At 35.9% G+C, this 25,544-nt stretch overlaps 1 protein-coding gene across 3 annotated transcripts; it reads right to left on the reverse strand.

Moving 5' to 3' along the window:
• Nucleotides 1–24,536, reverse strand: stat5b (signal transducer and activator of transcription 5b). Of its 3 annotated transcripts, none has more exons than XM_051914478.1 (19): nt 24,337–24,536; nt 20,575–20,710; nt 19,984–20,140; nt 16,846–16,935; nt 16,585–16,759; nt 14,815–14,945; nt 14,527–14,678; nt 13,630–13,785; nt 13,357–13,536; nt 12,028–12,118; nt 11,488–11,610; nt 11,283–11,375; nt 10,405–10,611; nt 8,869–8,963; nt 8,651–8,793; nt 8,353–8,508; nt 6,312–6,369; nt 4,723–4,827; nt 1–3,484 (listed from the first exon to the last, which is right to left on the reverse strand). In XM_051914478.1, exons 2-19 carry the CDS (start codon nt 20,700–20,702, stop codon nt 3,361–3,363), a joined length of 2,364 nt encoding a protein of 787 aa, XP_051770438.1. In that variant the 5' UTR covers nt 20,703–20,710; nt 24,337–24,536; the 3' UTR covers nt 1–3,360. The 3 variants fall into 3 exon arrangements, with proteins under 3 accessions (XP_051770438.1, XP_051770441.1, XP_051770440.1); XM_051914481.1 differs by having other exon boundaries at nt 12,028–12,115; nt 24,337–24,531; XM_051914480.1 differs by lacking the exon at nt 24,337–24,536 and adding an exon at nt 20,796–23,318.
• Between the last annotated feature and the right edge of the window lie 1,008 nt (nt 24,537–25,544).

The raw sequence follows: 25,544 nt of genomic DNA on the forward strand, positions 1-25,544 counted from the left end.
TGCATTTATATTTTTATTAGTTAGGTAGCCATATAATCAGACATTTATCTTATAGCCAGCCAGTCATTATTTAAAAAACAAAACAAAAAAAACAAACAAAAAAAAAAAACAGGACAACCCCTGCACTTAGTGACGGGGTCCTGATCACCCTGTGGGGGTTTATGTTGTGATGACTTGCTGACTGGACATCATCCCTTTACATACAGAACATAATGTGATGTTATTTCCAACACAATGAAAGTACAAATAATGTTCAAAAAAGTAGATTTTACAGAAAAAGAGACAATAAAGCCAAGCAATCACATTAGTTTCACTTTAAAAACAAGTTACATTTGCTCTAAAGACAATTCAAGCACAATTTATTTGCATCGCAACATTATTTTTGAGACAACTGTGTAAATTATAACTATTTCTCAATATATATATTTGTTAATTTTTTTTATATAAAATTCTGTCTGCATAGGTACTATAAAGACATCTCTTTGAGGTTTATTTTCCTGAGATCTATTCTTGGGGGTGCGACGGTATCTTGACTGACATGAAGGAAAAAATTGTTTTTAAATTTTTCATTACTCAGGTGTTTTATTTTTTAAAATGGACTGGCCCTTTAAAAACAACATTTTTGATTAACATGATGGTCATTAGCTTTAATATCTATAAAACCCATTTCACTATAAGGGAAAAAAGGCTTAGAAAAAATGTTAAAAAAGGAGAGAGGAAAAAAACATTTGCCAATGGGCAAAAAAAAAAAAAAACTTTATAAAACAAGTCTTGACATCTTATGCAGTTTTACCTCTCAAGTAAATCGATAATGTTTTCAGATTTTTACTGGGATCAAGATGTTTTGCAGCATCAAATTATTTTCAGTTCAGTATTTTTCTGAAATCTAAATTTGAAAGTGGCCAGAAATCTGCAAGTTAACACTAGACTTTGGTATAACTACTGGTCAAACCTCAGCTGTTTAAGGCACAGGAAGAGGAAATGACAATGGCTCAGGTAAAATGAAGAATCTAAGGTAGGAGGGAGTCAGTTTTTAAGAAATGGACAAAATCAGACAATGATAATAAACGCTTTCAAATGATTGTCACCTTTTAACTTACGGGCCCAACCACCTGTTTATCAGAGAACATGCTGTTTATGACTAATGTAAGCAAACTGTTCTTGTCAAACGCAAGGCTGTGTTAAATATGCTGAATATTTAGAAAGCACCACAAAGCTGCAGTGTTGCCTAACAATGTTTGACTTGAGAAGATGGTATTTGAACTTTATGACCTGGTTTCACAGACACAGCTTAGATTACGCCAGGAGTAGGCCTTAGTTAACTTAGGACATTTAATTAGCTTTTTTTAAAAACCTGTCTTGAGACAAAACAATGGCACTGACATATTTTAAGATATGTCAGTGCAAGTTACTTTCAGTTAAGAAGCTCAAACATGCATTTTAGTCTGGAACTAATCTTAAACCTTGTCTGTGAAACCAGGCATTTAAAAGCTACTGTACATATTTAAACCTTAACCAAGGGCCTAGTTTAAACATAAAAATCACAAAAGGTTATCGAAAGAGTTGATTACTCAATTTGTTCTGAAGATGTACATCTACATTTAACAAATCTTGGTAAAGATAAACAGGACATTCTCAAAATTTAGGCCAAACTGTGCTAAATTCTACTCATAGGGGTCATTACAGTTAATGTTAACAATGAACCAAATTCCTTCAGTGCCCCCAAATCAAATGGTCATATGCAATTACATTTCTAAAGGATTTTTTTTCACCACTTTAATTTTTTTTTTTTAAAACATACTTTAGCACAAAATCCAAACTTTACTAAACATGGAACGCAGGGATATTCTGAGGTGATGTGCCAAATTTCATCAATTGTCAAAGCTTGGAGATGCTGGAGAGTTGGGGAGAAATAACACCACCTTAAGGACAGGGGCCAAGTCACAACACAACAGAATCAAGCCACAACACAACAGTTTCTCTGACACCATAGAGGGTGGGCTAAACATTTGGGTTAACAGTTCAAGTGTCTATAAAAAATATTGGTACAGTAAAAACAAAGATTTTGTTAGTCCATTAATTCTAGTATATTAGCTTTAACACAGCCTCTATGATGGCTGAGAAACGGTGCTGCGAAATGGGCTGACTGTGCAATACGTGGCTTTGTGTATTGACCCACATAGGAAGTTCAAGAATATTTCATAATATAGTTCATAAAAATGATTAGTTAAAACTGAAACTGTTAGGTCATTATCCCTAGTATGAAGCAATTTTGTTAGCTTTAACACACTCTCTGTTGTGGCTGAGAAACGCCACTTTGAAATGGGCTGATAGGCAATAGGATGGCTCAGTGTGTATTGTCCCGCATGGGCAGTCCAAGTGTTCATAAAAAAGATCAGTAAAAACTGTTAAAAAGTTACATTTTGTTAGACCGTTAGAAAGTGTATGTTGTATCCATCATACAAGTCATCATACAGTCTTGAGCTGACTGGCTCATTCAAATGTAATAATTAGTACATGCAAAGTTCAAGTGTCCATTAAAAAAAAGATTGGTGCAAATATAAACTGTTAAAATGTGGATTTTTTTTTGTTAGATAATTAGACCATGATTTGTCGGATTTAACACACCCTTAACAGGCGGAGAAATTCTGACTATCATACTACTACCATTTTTCAAGTAGCTCTACAGATATAGACGCTACAGATATGTTGTGTTATTTAAAGGTGAGGTTCACACATCAATAAGGAACTAACAAATTAGTAGCTAAAGTAGTTAAGCTAAAATAGTTAAGTAGTTAGTTAATCACACTAGTGTGCAGAAGCACCTCCATTGTGTTTTGACCTGATTCCCTTCTGTTGTGGCTTGTTTCTATTGTGTTGTGGCTTGATTCCGCTGTGTTGTTAACTTATTTTGCTTTTTTAAAAATGACAGCTGAATGGTATTCTAATTGGAGGTGGACAAATTGAGAAGACTGAATACTGACAGCTAAATGTCTCCAATGAGCCAACTATCTGATTGGATGTAAATATTTGATCAAGTAGGTTTTTATAAGATGACAATAACAAAAAAGGTAAAGGGTAATGAAAGTAGAAAACCCAGATTGGACTAGTAACGCAGTCACTCATATCCAGCCAAATAAAAGTCCACATTGTGAAGTCCACAATGTGTATCATGATATTCTGTTCTTTGCTGGTTAATGATGGGAAATTACACATCAAACTATCATAAAAATGCAAAGGCAGTTAGACACCACTAAACAGCTTTGACAAACGTAACATTTCACATTTGTTAAGATAAAAATATGGAATGGAACCATAGAGTTTTTGTGTTGTTGGGATGAGAAATCACAGGGTTAAAGGTCATGACTGTTGTCCACTCCATTGGGTTTCCATGGGCTGTCGAAGGAACTCCTCCACCTGTCGGGCCATGTCCATGGTCTCATCCAGATCGAATTCACCTTCCGTGTCTAACATGGATTCATTCCTTCAGACACACACACACATACACAGCAATCATACAATCATATAATCATAGCTTTGGGAAAGTATTTTAGCAAGGGTGGCTGAGAAAAAAAAGAGGAAGGGAGGGGTCCGTAGAGCAAGAGAAGCAGCGCAGAGCCGCAGGAGTCACGTGACTAGAGTGAGGCGTGATGACTGACAGGACGATGGTGGAGGCAAAAGCGCAATAGAACTTTTGTTAATAAAAAAAATTTGACAAAAAAAAGTTTGTCTTCGTTTTATTGTTGTTGTGTTTTCATTAAAAATAATAATGAACCACAAACTAAGCATTAGTTTCAAAGTAAGGGTAAAATCCAAAGATCTTTTAATTATTTGTGTGTTACAAAGCAGGTATAACATATCATCCGCCTTGTTCATTTTATTAATAAAAGTTCTGTTTAATACAAGTGAATTTGTCATTGTACTATTTTATTGTTGATGTGTTTTCATTAATAACAATGAACCACAAACTAAGCATTTGTTTTAAAGTAAGACCTTTCATTTATTTGTTACAACGTGGGAATACCATATCATCAGTCTTATTCATTTTGTTAATAAAAGTTCTATGGTTAATATAAGCGAGTTTGTCATTGTACTATTTTATTGTTGTTGTGTTTTCTCATTAAGAGTAATACTGAATTAACATTAAGAATTTGTTGTCCTCCAAGTAAGGGAAAGATCTAACGTAGAAGACCAAATTTGTGCTATAGATCCTGAGGGTCATTGACAAATATCTTTTCTTGTAAAATATGCATTGTAATCGTTGTAAACGTTGTAAAGTTGATTAATATTAATCCCTAGTGTATAGCCTAGATGCTTGATAGATAACTAGAATGCAAGATTAGTTGCTGCTGAGGGACAAATAGACTCACTCTCTTTCTACTCTCTCTCTTTGGAATGACTGTATAGAAATGGTTGTTAATTGTTAATGTTGGCTATAGACGTGATACAGGTTGACTTTTTACAGTCAAGTCAATAATGTTTCCAATATATTTTATTGAACAGACGAATTAATAAAATTAATTGTATTTATTTATTTGTTAAAACATTTTTTTTTTTTTTTTTTTTTTTTTTTTTAAACACCCCCACCTATTTTTTTCTTGGGCTCCATGCCATGGGGTGCTGCAGCACCCTTACTTCCCACGGTACTGCATACAATCATGTTATTGCAGAGATTGACACTAATAGCATGGGGAAAAAATACATTTTAAAAGTAGAACTTACATTGATGGATAGATTGTGAAGTTATGGTGTTGATTGACGGTGGGCGATGCTGCATGCTCCATGAAGGAATTCCCAGAAGACGGTTCAGGATTGGGTGACGAAAACCTGAGAAGGAAAAGAAAATACATGCAGGTCATTTAATCTGAGGTCTGTATTAACATTTGATGTCTTGCTCAAGTCATTTCTTGCAATATACTGAGAATTTGTAATGATTCTGGTATATTGCATTTAAATACACATTATAATATTGTGTGAAATAAGTGTTCAACTTCCACAATTTTGTGTGCACCTAATTTCCCATTATTAAATTAAATTATTGTAATATACTGATATTACAATAAAGCAGATTACTCTGCTTTTATGTGTTTGACCCTGCTTTTCCCTGGACTTGGATTATTTGTCTTTCGATTTTGTTTGGATTTTGCCTTGGACTGATTAAAGAAAGCAGGGGTTACAGCATAGGTAATCTCTTTTTATTTATGTATTGAAGAAACTTTTTTTCCTTCTTCTCGGTATTCTTAAAAAAAATAAATAAATAAAAAAAAAACTAATTTTGGTTTCGGTAAAAATTTCATTTTGGTGCTTCCGAAGTATTGAGCATTTTTCTGTTCTATAGATAATGCTTCTTTGATAGCATTATCTGCTTCCTAATTTCCAAAGATCCCACATAATTTTTTTATTTCACCTTCAAAAGGATGAAAATTTGATTAATATGTTCACAATTGCTGGGTCATCTGTTTTAAAGGAACACTCCACTTTTTTAAAAAAATAAGCTCATTTTCCAACTCCCCTAGAGTTAAACAGTTGAGTTTTACCGTTTTCGAATCCATTCAGCCAATCTCCGGGTCTGGCGGTACCACTTTTAGCATAGCTTAGCATAGTTCATTGAATCTGATGAGACCGCCTGCAGCACCCATGGTACGACAGCAAAGTTCCTTGATTATTACGCCAGAATGAGAGTATAGTTCCTAGCCATATCGGACTAGAAAATCACAACTTTTCATTTTCTGTCGGTCTTAGTACACGATGTAACTACAGAAGAGTCAAGTTTTAAATAGGAGAAATATCGTAACTCATTGGTCATTTTTGAGCGAGATGCTAACAGTCTAATCAGATTCAATGATCTATGCTAAGCTATGCTAAAAGTGCTACCGCCAGACCCGGAGATCGGCTGAATGGATTCGAAAACAGTAAAACTCAACTGTTTAACTCTAGGGGAGATGGAAAATGAGCTTATTTTCAAAAAAGTGGAGTGTTCCTTTAACAGATTCCAGTGTTTCCAGAGATGTTTTTGAGTCAGAGATTTTTTTGGTTGTGGTGACTCTCAATGAACCTCAATGCCAGCATTAGAGCACACCTTCTGAGATGACAATGTAGCTTTGGTTAGGAATACATATACCCTGACAGTTTCTTTATTGCAAAGGCATTAGACAGGATTTCCTAATAGATCCATTTGTATATATATTGGCATATGAAGTGGGAACTATTCTCTAATATCCAGGAATTGCTGATGATAATCATGTGGATTTTATTTGGATTGTTTTTGACTTTTGTAAAATAATAACTTGAGAGAAGAGAAAAATACTCACTCAACCTTCACCACCTGCTTGATCTCTGGTTTGACATATCCATCCCCCACGGCTTTTGCTGAAAAAACAAGATCACATTCATTAAAAGACTTATTACTATGTTAACTCTTTAACAGTTTCATTCACATGACCCAAAGTGAGCTTTTTTCATCTAATAAGGGCATTGATTCTGGTCCTGGTCTCCCTCCCCCAACACAGCACATTATATATGTCTCCCTAATTAAGCACTCCTGATGAGGGCAGTCAAAACATAATTTCACTTCACAATTATTGTAATAGAATGTAGTAAATTATTTGTGCTTTAGTTGCCCGTGGTTTAGTCCATTGTTACACACATCCACAATGGGAGATACACATTCTGACTAGCATGGTCAAGTTCACTTGTACATTTGCATCCTTTTGTGCAGATGCAAGTTCTAATATTATGTTTATGTTATATACTGTATATATCTGAATAATCTCATATAGGATGCATTTTGAATGTTTATTCACTCTTCAGCTTACAATGCTAAGCTGGCAATGCCCAACATTATTTAAAATGATTGGAATATTGGAAACAATTATACCCTTTTTTTTTTCTCACAAACATTGATGCATTATTTAAAAAATCTGGCATAGTTTTTCTCAGTATTATCATACGTGTTTGATTTAATATCATACAAATATTTCATTATGGTATTGACAATACCAGTATGTTGCCACACCCCTGATTCAATCCATTAACTGATCCAAAACTGAAATGTTTGCCAAACAAAGAATACATTCAAAACGTGTACTGTTGAGGTACTCTAGAACCAAAGTTCAGGGACGCAATCTCATTTTTTATATTAGTTTAAAATGTGAATTTACAGTGGATTCTTAGCTTGAGGATATGGGGAAAAACACAGTCAATGTTTATCTTATTGTTACAAAAGTAATGTAAGAGGGACATTTGTTTGGATGAAGTACCAATAGAAAAAACTGCTGTAACACACCAACTGCAACTATTTAACTATTTTTAGAATGTAACTATTTGACAATAAAACAAATGTTAACTATTAAATATATATTATTATTGCTATGATAATTATTATAATTTTTGCTGTGGCAGGTCTATTAGTCTGCATTTACACTATGATATTAATCCTCATTAATATTATAACTGTCAATCATCGCAATTTCAGGAGTGACTGATCATGTAGCAGAATTAAATGTGGCTGTTACTCTTGACCTCTGCAGACTCAGAGTGTACTAATGCTCTAAAGCTCAACAATGAAAAAACATGTTGTAAATGGAAACCTTTTGTCGCTCTTAACAGAATGTGAAAGCAAATATGCATGGGAGTGTTTGAAAGCAGCCGCTTATCAGTGGGTACTGAATTGAGTCATACTGCCGATACTGCAGACTAGGGATGTGCCTGAAGCCTTGAGAAAGGCATAGAAAATGAATAACGCATTCTACAGAGTCCCTAAAAGGACATGGTTAGGCTTGCTGCTGTAGTTCGGTTACATTACAGTAATTCAGATTTCACTCATAACGTGAAGATACTAAGGAGAGATGACTAATAGGACGATGTCGGAGAATTTGGTTCGCAACAGATCCTGGGCTACACTGACAAATATCTTATCTTGTAAAATGTGTGGTCCGTACCGCCGCTCCCTATACACAGAGAATTTTGAAAAACTGAGCATGCATTTAAAAGCGATTACCCTGCAGGTTGATAGCGGCTCACTGATGCCTGCAAATTATGTACAATATAATTACCCAACTATATAACTGCAAAAGAATGCAAAAGCATTCAACTATATTTTTTCCTCCCATCTCATATTTTTTTCCATCGCCATGTCCCTTTAGGGGCTCCATAGAATATGTAATTTCCTTTCTGAACATAGTATTAGACTTCGGCACATCCCTACTGCAGACATCGGATCTACACTAATTGCCCGAATGACCTATTTTGGACTCAAAAGGCGATTTTTGCAGATGCTCAGTAATTGTTACTATGCTAATAAATAATCGATCATGACATTTCTGATACATTTGCAAAAGAAGGCATGCATACAGTTTGGAGGTGTGCAGTAACGGGAAAAGACTTCCTCTTTGGGCTGGTTGGGATAGAGGAAGAGCAGATGGTTCAAATCACTGATCCGATCGGCCAGAGAGCGGATGGAGAAATCTTTAGTGGTAAAGGGCATCAGGTTCCACACCATCCGTTCTCCTGCACAACAAAACACACATATTCAGTATGACGGATTGTGGGTAAAGGCATGCATTTCTGTTCAGCTCGGACCCACGTTTGGCTGCATGCAACTGCGTTCTGATTAATATTATATTTACTAACCATTTACTGTGCTTCTTACCTGCTTTGTTCGGGTTTTCTGCGACCCATGCAATGGTGATGCCTCCGATTTCAGAGTCGCTGAAGCGCAGGAGGAATGTGCCGTTTGGTTTGGACATCAACATGTCCTGAGCTTGCTGCTTGTTCAGAAAACCCAGAATTGCTCTGCAGATGAACATACAAGATTTCACCAAATGTACTCTTATTACTGATGGAAGTGCGGAATCAGTCTTTCTTTACCCATCGTTCCAGTGAGACTTCAGGTGTTTTTTCATTAGCTCAATGACTCCATCAAACCACTGCCAGAATGTGAAGTTCCTGCCCGGCAAACTCTCCTGTCAACACAAGAACACCCAAGACTGGATACTGCATTGCATTCAGTTCATGTTCTGAGAAAAAAAATCTAAAGTAATGGCTCTAAAGGGAGACAATGCATAATGGGAACGGTTGCTGAACACTAGTGTTGGGAAGTCCAACTTATTTATATTGGCAGCTCTGGTGGCCCGCCACAGTTTAATCTATCACACCACAGTTTCATAATGAACTAAAAATATTTTTACACTTCTCACAATAACATAACAGGTCTTGAACATTGTGTTTTGCACAATTTGTCTTTTGTTTTTATTCTGTTATCTGTTTAATTTTTCTATTTTACTCTTGTGCAGCACTTTGGTTGACTTGTCGTTATTAAATGTGCTATATAAATCAAAACTAAAATAAACTAAACAGATGATTAAAGCATTTGTAATGGGACACATTGGTAAACCTGTTTTTCAGAAACTGCAGTTTTCCATCAAAATAACAGCTCAAGGGTTTAACTCTTGCAAGAGAAAACACAAGTACTGTAATACTGTTCCTATTGTAGTGTAAAGTAAAACAACATTTAACATTATGTAGACAATATAATACACTGCCTGGCCCCAAAAAAGGTTGCTGTTTGGATTTAAACAAGCAAATGCAAAAAGGCAAAAAGAGTCTATGATCTATGGTTCATTATTGCAGTGATTATTATGTTTCTAGCTTGTCATGTTTGGCAACAAACCTGGAATATGCCCATGATGTGTCTTCCTACATGGCTGTTTAAAAAATGAAAAGCTACACACTCTATCAATTAGGGTTAGAAGAACTTTTGCACAACATATAACATGCTAGAAACATAATAATCACTGCCATAATTATCCACTCATAGACTCTTAAGCATTTGACTTTTTAAATACCAACAGCGACATTTTTTTGGCTGAGCAGTGTATAATAAAATAAGATTTGTTTTACAATGCAGTTGTATTACAATAGTAACACTAACTGTCTTAGGGATAATAATAATAATAATATATTATTATTATTATTATTATATTGTTATCATTTGGCTTCCTAAAATACCAGTGTGAATGTAATGTAGACTGAGACACTATTTAAGTCCAAGATTGATGCATTTAACTTTAATACGGGGTGGGGGGTGGCTTACCCCCATACCCCACTACAGAGATCCACCCCTATAGTCTTACAAAATCCTGTGGGAAACACTGTAATGCATGCCTCTAAAATGCTATTTATTAAAAATAAACTCTGCCTAATATGTGTGTTGCAACAATATTATTATTCTCTAATCATTTAAAACTCCCACATGACCGAAAGGCTGCATCAGACGATTTAACTGATACAGTCAGAATCATTCAGTCTGATTTGCAAACCATTGAAAAGAATCAACTCAAAGAACATCTTCAGGTGATAAGACGCAGATGTACAGACACTGGTTTGTGTATTATTGATGGTTACCCTATTGAACTGAGACCAGGTGATAGTCATGTTGCAGTAGTCCTCAGGGTTATTGCTGGAGCTGCTGAAGGCTTTCTGAGCGAGGAACACCAGATTGTCTTCTGACAGGCCTCTGTCACTCTGAACCTCTGATTTATATTTCATATTCAGAGCCTCACACAACTGCGGCCACAGCACCTTATCAGGCACTACGAACGGCACTCGACCCTAAGGAGACATAATGAAGAACATAATGAGAACAGGTGTGTTCTGTTGTGAACACCATAGTATGGGGCGTTTTCAAGATTTTTCACTTCATTGCATTTTGGTTGTGTAAAAGGATTTAAAGACATTTCCCCGACAAGCAACAGGATTAAAGATTTCCCCGACAAGCAAAAGTGTGGATGCTAGGGCTAGGTTGACTGGGTTATAAACCAAGATCTTTTAGTCTATGCTGTTTTCAGTTGATGAAAACTTCAATAAACATTATTTGTAGTGCCTTCCATCTAATAATCGCAATAAGCTTTGTGCTTTGATCATTTTAATATGAAACATATCTGTCTGAGCTTTCAAATTCTGTCAATTTTATAACGAAATTCAAACAATAAAGTTCAAAAGCTTGTTAGATAACCTGAGAGGAGCATTTTTCTAAATATTAATTATATTACATATTCATTGTATTGTTACTTAACCTGTTGTCTTCATTATTTAATGTATGTCTGAATAAAGTAGAAACATAATTATAGCTTTAAAAACTGTCTAGATATAAAAACGGCCTTATGTGCAATGTTAAATGTTTACTGATTATTAAATAAATGTGATTAATTAGAGTATTACATTTTCGGTTTTCCGATAAATTGGAACTTTAATTTGATGTGAAAAAAGATGTGTGCTCTAACCGGCTCAGAGAAAGCATTATCCCACAATACTGTCGCTGTAGCGTTATTGTCTTGACTCCCATGAACGATGACCACAACAGGCAAGGATAATGTCTGCGCAAGAGAGAAAAACAAAAAAGGCACAAATTTATTAATGATCCAATGCTGCATAATAAGAAACAACAAATGAATATGACAAGATTTCTGTTTTAGTTCAATGTTTCACCTTCACATGAAACACAAGTTCATTTCCTCCCACACTGAACTGAGACTCGAACAGAACCGTAAACTTCTCTTCAGTCACTGACTCCGCCCCACGGCGATCTGACCGCTTAATACGTTTCAGAGACTGTAAACGAGCAAAAATAGTCATAAAAAAATTAATCATTGAAATAGTATTACAAACAATAGGTCTGATTCATCAAATCCCACAACATCCACTGAATCAAATAACAGAATGTCAAAAAATAAATTACTGAAACAAGAAAAAACATTTTTTGAAATGGAACAGCTTATTTTATATCTCCCCATAATATGTTTCAGTATATATTAGTATGATATTTAAATGCATAGTTTTATGATCATATCATAGAATGCAATGCAAAACATAGAATGCAATGCAATACAATGATGATTGAGAGATGAACGTTCTTCAAAAGCCTGCTGTATCATATGATTTTTGTAAAAATTGATGTATGGATAATCATATGGATAATCAAGTTAAACACACTCAATGTGTAACGTAAAGCATTCAAGCACAGTTTACCATGGTCCTGAAGTGTGCGCTTAGGGTGCCAGTGGTTTGGTGGTACTCCATCACACAGTTGTTGTTCAGAATCTCTCCACTACTGTCACTTCAGTATAAAGAAAAGACACAACAAGTCATGTCACTTTTTATTGTCATTTAACCACATGTACACATGCAGGAACAAAACAGTGTTTCTCTACAGGTCTTGGTGGTGATGTCCATAAAACTGTATAACACAGTAGACATCTGTGATTCAGATGCTCATACTGTATACAATACATGTCTACAGTTGCAGTTGTGTGATGTGTAGGGACGTGCCAGGATGGTGAACTATTTGACTGGTTATCCAACAATCATCTAGTCAAATAGTTTAATATTAGGGTGGTGCAGAGATGCAAATTCTCAAAAAGATTAATAGATGCAGCTTTGCAGAGAGTACTTTAGCAGACAGTTCTACAATGTTCATAATAATCAAAAATAAAACAAAAGTAAATCAAACTGAACCCAAATATACTTGTTTATCTCTGTGTCTTAACCAGAGGCCTATGACACAAAGCTAGTTGAACCAATTCAAGTTTAGAGGACTGGTTTCAAGTAACCCTCTTTTAAAGAAACGGAAGGTGGATTAAAAATGTTGTACAATTCAAAAGAAATTGACAAAAAAACAAACAAACAATTTGTCCAATTTGCTTCCAGCAAGTACAGGCATAGGATATTTACTCTGATGTTGATATTCAAGGTGACTACAATCTGTTATAATAACTTGCAGATAAAAGGGACTTAATCTAATGCTTTGTATGCTCATTCAATAACATCTGTCTGATCATTTGACATTTTCTCATTGTTTTCCAAATATGCATCAGTAGTTGTCTTACTATTTTCCTTAAAATAAAAATGTCCTTAAAATAGCAAATTAAGTAGGCTGCTTTTCACTTCATCTTTTTTTATTTTTATGATATGTCCACTCTTGTATTAGTTTTGTCCTCCATGTTGTGTGATAGACGTGATAGCCTAACCCTGCCGTTTATGGCTGTTATATGTTAATCTACCAAAGAATTATATTTTGGATGATAAATAAAGTATTGAATTCAATTTTAACTCTTATGATTATTCTCGGACAACCTAATGTAATATTATGTCCGATGTGGTCCCCTACCCCAAATAAGATAAAGCAACAAGTGCTAAATCTCTTCCATGTTTAAGTTTTAGTCAAAGCCAGATCTTTGTGTCAATTGCTTGTATTTTTTTCTATAGTAAAAAAAAAAAAAAAATTGTTTCTGAAAAAGTGTTTAATCTTATTCGTTTGGTTCAGTGTGTCTGAATGCAGTTTGTGCTCTGTAATCTTACTTGCGGGTGTTCTCGTTCTTGAGTAATGCCTTGGCCTGCTGTTCGCTGATGATTGTGGCCTTAACCTGAGGAGGATTCATGTGTACATTGAGTTTTCCACCGACCAGCAAGCGAACCGTTGCCGAAAATTTCGTCTGAGTCTTCAGCACTTGAGGAGGCTGTTTCTCAATAATAAATGTGCTGCAGAGAGACCAGAAGAAAAGACACTGCTCAAAACCTTGCTTCTCTGAGAGAGACAATAGTGTCCAAAGATGGCAGCGACTCCATACGCACCTGGTGACGAGTGCTGATATGACATCTGTGACGGTAGCGTTGAGTTCAGTGAGAAGTTCTTCTGTGGGTCCAGGTATGGGCAGCTGCTGTGTCAGGTGTTCAACTCGACGAATCTGCTGTCTGTTTTGCCAGATCATATCGGCCAACTTCTCACACCTGCATTCACAAAACAAGAACATAAAATACTGTCCAAGAGGAACCTGTTCAAAGCAATGTAGCGCATGCACATCTCACACAGACAACTGAATCTCAGTGAATCCACTCTTTTGTGCTGCTTTGTTATCATTCAGTGGCTGTTCAAACAGGCGACGTAACTGTTAAACTCGCTTGATTGAAAACCTGTTGGATGACACTCAAAAATGGAGAGCTAGAACCAGTAGGGCTCAGATTTTGCTATATTTTTATATTGTGGTATGTAAATACTGTACATAGGTGCAGTGCAGTAAAGTTATTGACATAACATAATGATAAAGAAACACGCACTGGATGGATGCACATGGATTTTCGTGGGGTAAGGGGAACTAAAATACATGTTTCAAGGGTTATAATGTTAAACATTTCGTTTTATTTACCCAGTATTTTACAATCTTTATGTATGTAAAAATAAAATGTATACTTATTTACATATGTTTATTTACATACATTATATACATAAACTGTATGTGACAATATACCAATGTCACTTATCTTGCGACTTGCATTTTTTCCGGAATCTATGGTGATTTACACTTTGATAACTAACATCTCAATATGTCAATAGGCTGCTTTTGTATATGGTGTGGCCTTAGGGTTTGTGTAAAGTGTAAGTCATATTAATTAGCTCAGAAAAAAAGAAAAACAAACCTACGGTAAGCACTCAGACAGCCCAGTAAATATGTGTGTGTTGTACATCAGTACCAAGCTTGCAGTATGTCCAGTCCTCCCTCTGATGGTCCTCCATTTCCTGCGAGCTGCTGTCGTCTCTTCCACTGGATCAGTTCATCATCCACAATCACGGTTTGCTGTTTCCTCAACAGAGCTAGAGTTCTCTGATGCTTCTCTGCCAATTCCTACACACAAACACACATTATATTATTCAACTGCTGGAAAATATGATATAAAATATTGATTCTGATTTCCACAAAATGTTTGTTATTGGTTTTATAGTGCAGTAAGTAAAATGCGTATCATGTGGATTCACTGTACCTGTCTGTATTTCTGTAAGGTGTTAGCCTCTCGTGTGAGCCAGGCCTCTAGCGTGGACTTCCTGCTTTGCAGACCCGATTCTCTCTGAACACGCTCGGCTGGAGGAAGGCTGGCCAAACTACTCAACTGAGCTACTCAGAAAGACACAGAGAAAAACTTCAATGAATCAGTAAAGTCCTGTGTAGGATTTCACATGTTTTTGCCATTTTGATCAGAACGACTCACTCGGCTTGAGTTCAATTAAGAGAAATTATGTTGTGTAGAAAGCTGCTGACTGAGTAAACCACATATATAGACTACGGGAGTAAAGGTGTACACCAATTACATACTGCATGTGATTGAAAAAAAAAAAGGCTTTCTGCTGTTTCGTGTAAAGTACTACAATAATCTGACATTAATTGCAATCTTGAATTGATTAATTAGCAGAAGCTATTACTCCATAACATGCAACGATGCATCGTACTATGGTAGTTAAGCAGCAACTTACATTGTTGTATGGGAAACACCCCAGAGTGTCCACTGAATCAACATATGACTGACTCACTGAACTGCAAGTTCCATATTATTGCATAATTGGGTAACACCAAAGTCCCTTTAAGACAAGTAATTTCACTCGGCGGCCATCTTTGAAACGCCTCTCGGGCATGCAAGTGCAGCTCCTATCTCTTTGAATGGGGAAACATCAAATTCTCCAAAGCTGTTTGCCAAGCTTACGATTAAATTTCATATTTGAAATCACTAATGAAATCTGACAACAACAACAAATTTTGTTTCTAAACACTCAAATCATGAAAAAAAAATGCATTTTTCTTAGGCTGGATCAAGCTAATGCGCGTAAGCAGTCCTAAGTGCAAGTCTCTATAGAAAGCGCGCGTCACTGTTTCTATAGGAACCGGAGCTTCTAACAGCAGCTGTAGTGATGCGATGACTTTACCAATCGACGATTGGCTCTTATTTAGAAGGCGGGACTTATTCCACCATATTGCGCATTGCACTTATTCCCATTCATAAAAATACGAGTGCACCGTCTTTCTGTATATTAAGTCTTTGGTAACACTTTATTTTACAGTGTCCTTGTTACACGTTACATGTAGTTACTATAGTAATAACTATAAATTATGCATAATTACATGCAACTAACCCTAAATCTATAGTTAGTATGTGTAGTACGTTAATTAATATTACTCATTTTGTTCACCTATTAATGAAAACTCTGTCATTAATTACTGACTCTCATGTCGTTCAAAACCCGGAAGACTTTCGTTGATCTTCAGAACACAAATGAATAGACAGCTACATAAATCAAGCATTCTGCGTTAGTTCAGGCAGGCCTCGTAGTCAAGCTCCGCTATCAGCTGATTTGCAAATTCCAACCCCACCCATGTCAGCTGATCCGATTTCTATTAACTCAATTGGCAACTCTAAAATAATTTTGTGCTGCTCTCCCAGTTAAAAAATGGGAGGTTGCCCCCAGAAGCTGCTGCTGTTCCCGGTCTTAGCTTTCATGGAGCTCATGAAAAGGACGGAGAATTTAGAACAGAGCCATACCGCCAAATTTAACTTTAGCAAAATATGCCAATAAAAAATTGACTAAAAAGTTTGTCTCTTGTAATTTTTGACTTAAGTGGTCCTGTATGAACTACCACTTTGACGCTTTAAAAAGTTCATACGTTTATATGTGAATATAAGCCTAAATTCAATCTGTTCACCATATAAAGCGATCGAGTCTCTTCAGAAAAACTGGACTTGAGATGACGCATATGTTCATACCCTGTATCCTCAAGCTCTCCTGGTACTGAATAATGAAGTATTCTTGACTGTGCTGCAGCTTCCGGAGGTCATTCTCTGTGTCCTGCGTCATGACACGCAGCTCCTCAAATGTCTGGTTGATCTGCTGGTATCTTTGAGGGGTCCCATCCACCGGACCCGACCCCGGACTGCTGGCCTGATCACCACAAACATGCAAAAAATCATTCACTTGTCACAATCCAATCATTAGATAAACAACCAAAGAAACTGCATGTGACTTACATTGGATGCTTCCTGTACGAGTCTTTGCTCAGTGTACAGAATGTGTTTGACACACCGCACGAGCTCCAAAGGGCAAGGGTCATACGAGCTCTACAAAACACAGGATCATCAAACTCAGATTATCGTGGGCATGAATGAACTCAATTCAGAGGAACAAATCTTTTGAAATAAAACATGCGATAGACCTCGATTCATGTCAAATGTACCACTTTAGTCTGTGTGTAATGACTTATACATTATTAAAATTAGAAGTTGCATCTGTTAATATTATTTAATGGATCTGAGTAGTGCTGGTTGCCATGACCAACAATCTGCATCTCATATTTTTTACGATTCTGGTGGTTTTACGGTATATCACGGCATGTAATGTTTTGGTAACACTTTATTTTAGGGTCTTTCAGCTAGTTGCTTATTAGCATGCATATTACTAGAACATTGGCTGTTTATTAGTACTTATTAAGCACATATTAATGAGTGACCTTATTCTACATTCTTAATCCTACCCAATACCTGAACTTAACCACTGGCTTACTAATTATTAATAAGCAGTAAATTAAGAGTTTATTGAGAGAAAAGTAGTAGTAGTAGTAGTAGTAATAGTGAATATGTGTTCCCTATACTAAAGTGTTATCAATTTTTTCCCTTTGCGTGACATACAGTAATTCTGCCAAGCATGAGGCATAAATGTCATCATTCTTTTATCATAATTATTTTGTTTTATTATATATATACATATATATATATATATATATATATATATATATATATACCCACATTTTTTCAAAAGTCTTTTAGAAAACAAAACAAAACATTTTCTTCGTACCTTATGTGAATTATTTTGACAAAATACATAATGCAATAAATTTGCACCAGGGTAACAGGTGCATAAGAGCTACTATTACCCTCAAGCTACATATGAAAATTTATGAGATTAATACAATGATTCGTTTTTACTGTGCAGCAGAGACGGCAGCACAGTATAAAGCCGCTCATGCCAGCCTGTTTCTGTCACTGCTTCATTAGTAGTCCAGCGCTGCAGCTACACCAAGACAGCACTGCAAACCCCTCCATGTTGTTTTTGGCGCAGTCCTACCAATGCATTGCCATGGAAACCAAAGCAGATATTCCGGAAAACGAAAGAAAGCCACAGGACACACAAATCAGATCTGAGCAGTTGCACTACACAGTGTGGACAGTCAATCATTTAGATCAGATTCCAATCAGACACACAAATAATCAGATTTGGACTGACAGTGTGAACATAGTCAAAGAGCCTTTGAAGCCGCTTCATACTCATCAGATTGCATAATTTAGAGGAAATGAAAATAAATTATGATTCTTTCTAAAGAAATATGAATATTTCTCCAAATGTGTATACTTTTGGACTAAAAGCCCAAATGGATGTTGGGTAACAAAGTCCTGTGATCACAAATAAACTGGAGCAGACGTGATTGAATAACTACGACTCATTATTATTTTCAAAATATCAATAACTACTGATACTGAGAGATGTCCCAAGATGATCTCAAGGATCGGTATTGGGGGTGATTAAGCATTTTTTTTAAGATGCTATTTACACTAAGTGAAAATAGCATATTTTACTAGCAATAGATTCTTTTTACGCTAAGTAAAAATAGCAATATATTCTATTTACACTAAGTGAAAATAGCGATAGATTCTTTTTACACCATGTAAAAGTATCAGTTCTTTGCAATAAGAGTAAATAGTAATTAGATGCTATCTATACTTTATATTGGCAGATACTATTTGCACCTCAGTATTTTTGTACATTAACAGGATGTAATAATATCATAGAGTGTAAATGATTATATGGTAACACTTTACAACATTAGTTAACTACATTAGTTAAAATGAACTAATAATGAACTGCTCTTATACAGCATTTATTAATCTTTGTTAATGTTAATTTCAACATTTACTAATACACTATTAAAATCTTATTAACAGTTAATTGTTTGTTCATTTTAGTTCACAGTGCATTAACAACTGTATTTTCATTAACTAACGTTAACAAAGATTAGTAAATAGGCTACAGTAACAAATATATTGCACATGGTTAATTCATGTTAGTTAATTCATTAACTAATGTTTAACTAATGAACCTTATTGTAAAGTGTTACCGATTATATTTATTAATAGGATGCTGCCTTTTTGGGAGAGTAAAAACCCTCCCTACACCTTCCCCTAACCCTACCCAATAAACACTTTTAATATTATAAAACACTCGGTCGCAGTTTATTTCCACTTTTAGAACATTATTTTCATTTTTATATAAAGTAAATGCGAGCTCGGCAAAAGGCGGATTCGAACATGCGTTGATCGCGTTAAAAGCCGGGACTGCAAGCCTTACTCGCTACTGCTACGCCACTGAAGTCATTGAATTTTTCGTGTCTTTTTTAAAACTTGAGTGACCCAACCAGACATTGGTGGGCGGAGCTAGTGTAAATAGCGTTTGCCAACAAGGGACACTATTTGTACTTAGTGTAAATAGACACTCCGTTTTTTTAATGATCAGTATCAGCTATCCTAAGCCTGAACATTTTTTTTTAACCTCAGCTGTCACGCAGGTGTCGTGCGGTAGGTGGCAGTATGCACCTTTAAGTGAGTTTGCCAACTACCATTAAAAGAAAGCTCAAATGAGCATGTGACACAAAAGAACCAATGAGGTGTGTTCTAGCGTGTCTCACATGTTCGAGCTTCCGATCTGAGTCATTGATTGGATTGGGGCACAAACAAAAATGATTGGGACATCCCAAGTTCTGAGGCTTTGAAAACAAAACCAAAGGTTCAAAAACCAAAATATGAAAGGCGAGCAACGCTTTGCAGGGGTAAACAGTTGCTGTTTTAATGATGCAAACGCACCACATTTCGGACCCAAATAAAATAATGTGAGCACAGTCCAGAAGGAATCAAACTCAGGTTCAAAACAGTCAATCGAACAAAGTGTTAAAGCACCCTAAAGAACCTTCAAGCACAGTTGCCTGTTGTGTGACGTCAAATTAAGTTTCATCATTTTTCTGCATATTGCGAGGGAATGTAAAACCATTTCAGAAATTAAATTCCAATTTTTTAATCCTTGTTGGGTTTGCCTCGTATACCTGCAACTGGCTCTCATACCTTCAGCTGTGTGGCGTAATGGCCCAGTTTGATCTTCAGCAAAAAGCCATCTTCACCCATCTGATGCTCTGCCTTTCTCTGCAGCTCCTGGATCAGACCTTCCAGCAGGCGCTTGGCTTTAAACTCATCCTGCTGGTTCTCCAGGTCGATGGCATCCCTGCACACGACACAAACGTGTTTCATTTCATTTCATGCCCTGCTACGATAGTACACAGACTTTATAGACCTTAGTCAGGGTTCCGCCATATTCTTTTTTTTTTTTTTACAGGAATGAAAATGAGGCTGTGAGGGATAGAACAGTATGTTCAATGGACTGTACTGTTGTTTAACAACATACCAATTGTTCAGCTAATTAAATCCCTTTCTGGAAAAAAAAAAAAAATTTTGAGTCAAAAACTCCATAAAACAGTTTTAAAAGTTGTGAGTTGTGAAAATTATGTGATCTAGGACCTTTATACAGTGCTTGACATTGTAAAGACTGTAAGTCTATCCCTCACAACCTTGTTTCATCTGCATTAAATTCAACATGGCATCTAACCTGAAGGTCTGTTACATACATAGATCTGAGCTGCTAGTGGAGGAGACACTCACCATGGCTGAGCCTCCAGCCACTGTGCCAGGTAGTGCCGCACCTCAATGGGGAAGTGCTGCCCATAGAGAGATTGCATCTGATGCAGGGCGTCCCCCTGCAGCTGCTGCGCCTGAATCCACAGCGCCATACCTGGCTCTGTACAAATAGACAGAGATGTGCAATTGTAACTTTAAGAATCGTATGAAAATTGTATCCCACAATGAAATGTGCTCGACTTGACCTTCTGTTTGATGAATGAACCGAAAGAAATATCTTGCTCTTGACTCATTGTTTGCTAACAAAACTGGACACCCTTTTTCACATAATATTTAAAAAATAGTATTTTTACACTTGAAGCATTGCTTTGGCCAAACATACAGTAGTGGCCAAAAGAGATGTTCAATGTAGGAAAATTGGCTTCTTTGCACTTTTCATTAAATATTTATTACATATTTAAGTTGTGCCTGGAGTGTTTTTAGTGAAAATGACCAGATGGAAGGAGCTGTCCTCGGCAACCCATTGTTAAAATGGCTAAATCTGGCCAATCGGTTTTGAAAATTGCTCATGTGCAGAATGTGAATGGTCACAATACCCACAGAATTATTTCAAAGCACCCTGAGACCACTACCATGCACAAAGTAAAGTGCCATGGCTGGTCAAGGAAGACTAGTGAGCATTTTGACAGGAGGATGAAAATCACCTAAATGTGGGACCACCTCAAAACAGCTTCTAAACATCTGGACGAGACCTCCAACCTCCAATTTCATCTCGAACTGTAAGCCAACCACTAAAAAAGGCTGAAGAGTTTGTGTACCAGTAAAGAAACCATTTATTAGTTGTATCTACTTCAAAAATCTACACCTTGCATTTGCCAAATAACATAAGGACTGCATTATAGAAGATTGGAGCAGTGATCTGCAGTCCAACAAGTCAAAATTTAACAACCTAACATTGGATGGTGTCAGGTATGTTCATAGGAGACGAATGGGGTGTTCTAATGCCAAATGCATATGTGGCGCCATTAAGCATGGCAGGGGAAACATGGTATTGGGGAGGCATGTCTGTAGCAGGTGATGGAAGGATCTACAATGTTGCTGGCATTGTGAAAATGGACTAATATTTCAGAATCCTGCGAAACACAATCTATCAAATATGGAGGATCTGTTTGGAGATCAAATGTGTATTTTCCAACATTATAACGATCCCAAAAACGCATTAAAAGTGTTCATGCTCAGCATTTTGAAGTCTTCAAGTAGCCTTCTCAGTCCCCTGAATTTAAAACCACTGAAAAACCTTTGGGAAATTATAAACCTGAAATGTGATAAGCCATACAGGTCTTCCAATAAAGCTCAACTTTGGGAAGAACTTAAGGAAAACTATATGCTTATAGATAATGCTTTACAATGAACTCCGTTAGAGAGCAACATATGGCGATTTATCTGTTCAATAAAATACCTTACTTACCTATTGTGTAATAAAAACACCATCTACGATTCGCTTTTACAACATTTCAAATCCCTCAGTTCTCGCCATCTCCGAAAAGCCAAGCTAATGTTGATTCTTGTTTTATTACATGTTGCGTTTTCTTTTTGCCAGCAGAGTAGACCCTCCTCTGTTCGATATTTGTCGGATGCTGAAGTTAATTTACAACTTACATTTAGCTTTTTACTTCTGTTGATTGCATTTAGGCTTCAAAATTCATAATGTGTTCATTTGTTAAGATTATCGCAATTAACAAAACCTGTAAGAATCATAAACTTTTGTTGATTACAGAGCTTGTTGTCTGCAATAATCCGAAAGCCAATGGAAAAATCATATATTGGGTTTTTGTTGAGGAAACCAGGGTGATGCCAACTTCCAGGCTGGCCTATACTTCATCACCGCAGCACTCTATACACTCACAATATAGAGGAAAAGTTAAACGCAACTTCCATTTTATGTCTATTTGTAGTTGTATGTAAAAATTTACATACATAAAAAATTTACCGATTTTTGTGCACATCTAATCAGATTTAGCAAGTGTAAACGGCAAAAAAAATCACATTAAATGCAATTTTTACAAATCCGTTTCAAGCTACATCCATATGTGGTTTGAAATCCTATTCAAATTGCATTTCTGGAAATCCGTTTCAGTCTGACCACTTTAATCGGATTCAGCGTGGTTTATGTGACTTTCTCATGCCACGTTAAACGTAAACATCTGACGTTGTTATAGGAAACATGCTGAAAGTCGCTGCAGAAGCAAAGTTGTGTTGTTGCAAAGTGCTGGACAAGCAGAAAACAACAATATAATGGAGACATGTTTTGAAACCGTCTGAGAAAACAGCACGGAATAAAGCCACGCATACCAGCCTCCTTCGTTTTTGCCACTGCCATGGCGACTACACATCATCATGTTGTAAATAAGACAACATCTGTATTACAAACCCCTCCATGTTGCAGTTATTGTTTTGGCGTATAACTACCAAAGCAACGTCATTGCCATAGAAACCAATGCAGATATTCCGGAAAACGAAAAAGTGGAATGGACGCACAAATCAGATCTGAACAGTTGCGATACACAATTTGTATACACAAAGAATCAGATCTGGACTGACAGTGTGAACGTAGCCTTCATACCACAAATGTTTCACATCGTACCTACATGACCTTATGACGTTGCATACCACAAATGTTTCAAACAGTAGTGTGCTACATTGTAGCCACATGACCTCATGACATTGCATTTTTAAATTAGCGATCATCTTGGTAATGCACATGGTTAATTTTTGTGCACTTTTGTGTGGAAAAAAAAACCTGAATTTCTGTCAGTCATCAATGTTAAAAAAAATATGGCTGATGTCACTACAGGCTCAAGAAATGGAGTGTCAAGAAAAGTGTACTGTATGGTGACATCTAGGTATTCTATGCATACAGAAAATGTGCATGCTGTGCACAGTATTTGTACTATATACTGCAGAGACAATAAAAGTACTATGTTGTTTAAAACAGCCTTAAAATTATACATACTGCAGATAGAACAGTATGGTAGTACGCTACATCTAGTCTTATGTTTTGCCAAAACATGCTGCATGTGCCCACACAAACTAAAGAGTACCATAATATTATTGACGTACCGTGTAAATAGCATGATACGCGAGTATGGTAATCATTTAGTACTTTACCATATAATACCGTCATTGCACCATGGTAAATCACGGTACTTTTTTTAACGGTATGAAGCCAAAAACGGGTATCTAGGTTGCCAACTCAATAGATTTTGAGACACATGCATTAATAAAACCAATATTATTTTGTTCTTAAAAAAATATGTGTTTTTATCCCTGAAGCAGACTTACATTAGCACATACAATTAGCATCAACACAAACCTGTTGCTTTAAACTCAAGAGGTGAGTTAACTGAAAGACTACAGGCAAACTAAAAATGAAATATCCCCGAGAATCATGTTTTACAGTATGAAACACTACAATACACATTTATTTTCTATTGATAAATTTGACGGCTCGTGGGTTTAGTTAGCATTAGCAATTAGCATTGGCAGCTAGCATTAGCTTAACCTTAAGGATCAAACATAACAAACACAAGTGTTTCAAAATGTCGCGTTTACACCAGACAGTTTACCTGTGCCATAAACGATTTAAAAGTGTATTTGAGTATGGAAACATGGCGAATTATTACCCACTCGAGCAGTTTAACATCTGTTAAGCTAACCAGTAAAAGTACTTTAGAAAGCAGTCGCATAAGAACTGAATGAATAATAAAGATAATAAAACGTGCTCACGGCATTAACGGAGACCTGCAGCAGAAAGATGTGATGATGACTTGTGGATGTTAAAAGTTTGACAGGTTTTATCCATCCATGAGCTCAACTGCACAAAAAACACCTCAGCAACTCTGAACTGAACACACCTACTGTACACTGACATCTGCTGACCACCACAAGATTTATTTTATTTTATTTTATTTTGAGTTTTTATCTTATTTTATTTTATTTTATTTTATCACTACACTAGCACTACACTCTTAATTGTGGCTCCACAATTCATTACAGAGCTCCTAAGTCTTTATACTTCATATAGGCCTATATGAGATCTATAAACTAAATGCTTCTGGCTGTCCATAGGTCCAAGCAAAAGTCAAAAGGTGATCAAGCATCTTCCCTTTTATGTATTTGTACAGTCAGCTGAGATTTTTAAGTCTCTGCTGTAAACATATCTGTACTTTGAATTTTGAAGTGGGGGAATTTTGAGTATTTTGAGTATCTTTTCTAATATTGATTACCTACACTTTGCTTGTTTTTTGATAGAGTTTATATTGTTTTGTCAATTTGCCTATGTGTGGGTTAAATGTGTTCTAACAAATAATAAATGTGCTATAAGTAATTAAATTCAGTTAAATTATTTTATTTTCACCAAGTGAATTAAACTTTAGTTTTATATATATATATATATATATATATATATATATATATAATAAATTAAATATAATTAATTTAGTTAAACAATTAGTTGTTATAATGAATAATGCATTAGTGATTAAAAATAGACTACATTCAAAAGACATCTCCAAATAAATAGTCAATAATCAGCTGTCTTCTGTTCCTGACTCTCGACTTCTGCACCTGTTAGTCAATTTAATGTGTTGCTATCAGAATAGGTTTTTCATCCATTTTAATAGGTCAGATAAGATCCTTCTAATGAACAGTTACTTCAACACCGGACAGATATTAAATATTCAATATCTTAACAAAGGACATCAATATACATACATTAGAAATCTAGGAAGCATAACAAGTTGGCAAACACATAAATAAAAAAACATTAATGTAACCAAGTTAAATTAATATAAACATCTTATTTTATGCTCCGCAGATGAAATGAAGTCATACAGGTTTGGAACAACATGAGGGGGAGTAAATGAGTACAAAGTTTTGAAATATACAGAGGATTCCAAGAAGTGAGTATTCGCCTTTTTGAGCAATCACGTGTT

The sequence above is a fragment of the Ctenopharyngodon idella genome, chromosome 12, assembly GCF_019924925.1.
Source record: "Ctenopharyngodon idella isolate HZGC_01 chromosome 12, HZGC01, whole genome shotgun sequence".
NCBI classification, from domain to species: domain Eukaryota; kingdom Metazoa; phylum Chordata; class Actinopteri; order Cypriniformes; family Xenocyprididae; genus Ctenopharyngodon; species Ctenopharyngodon idella.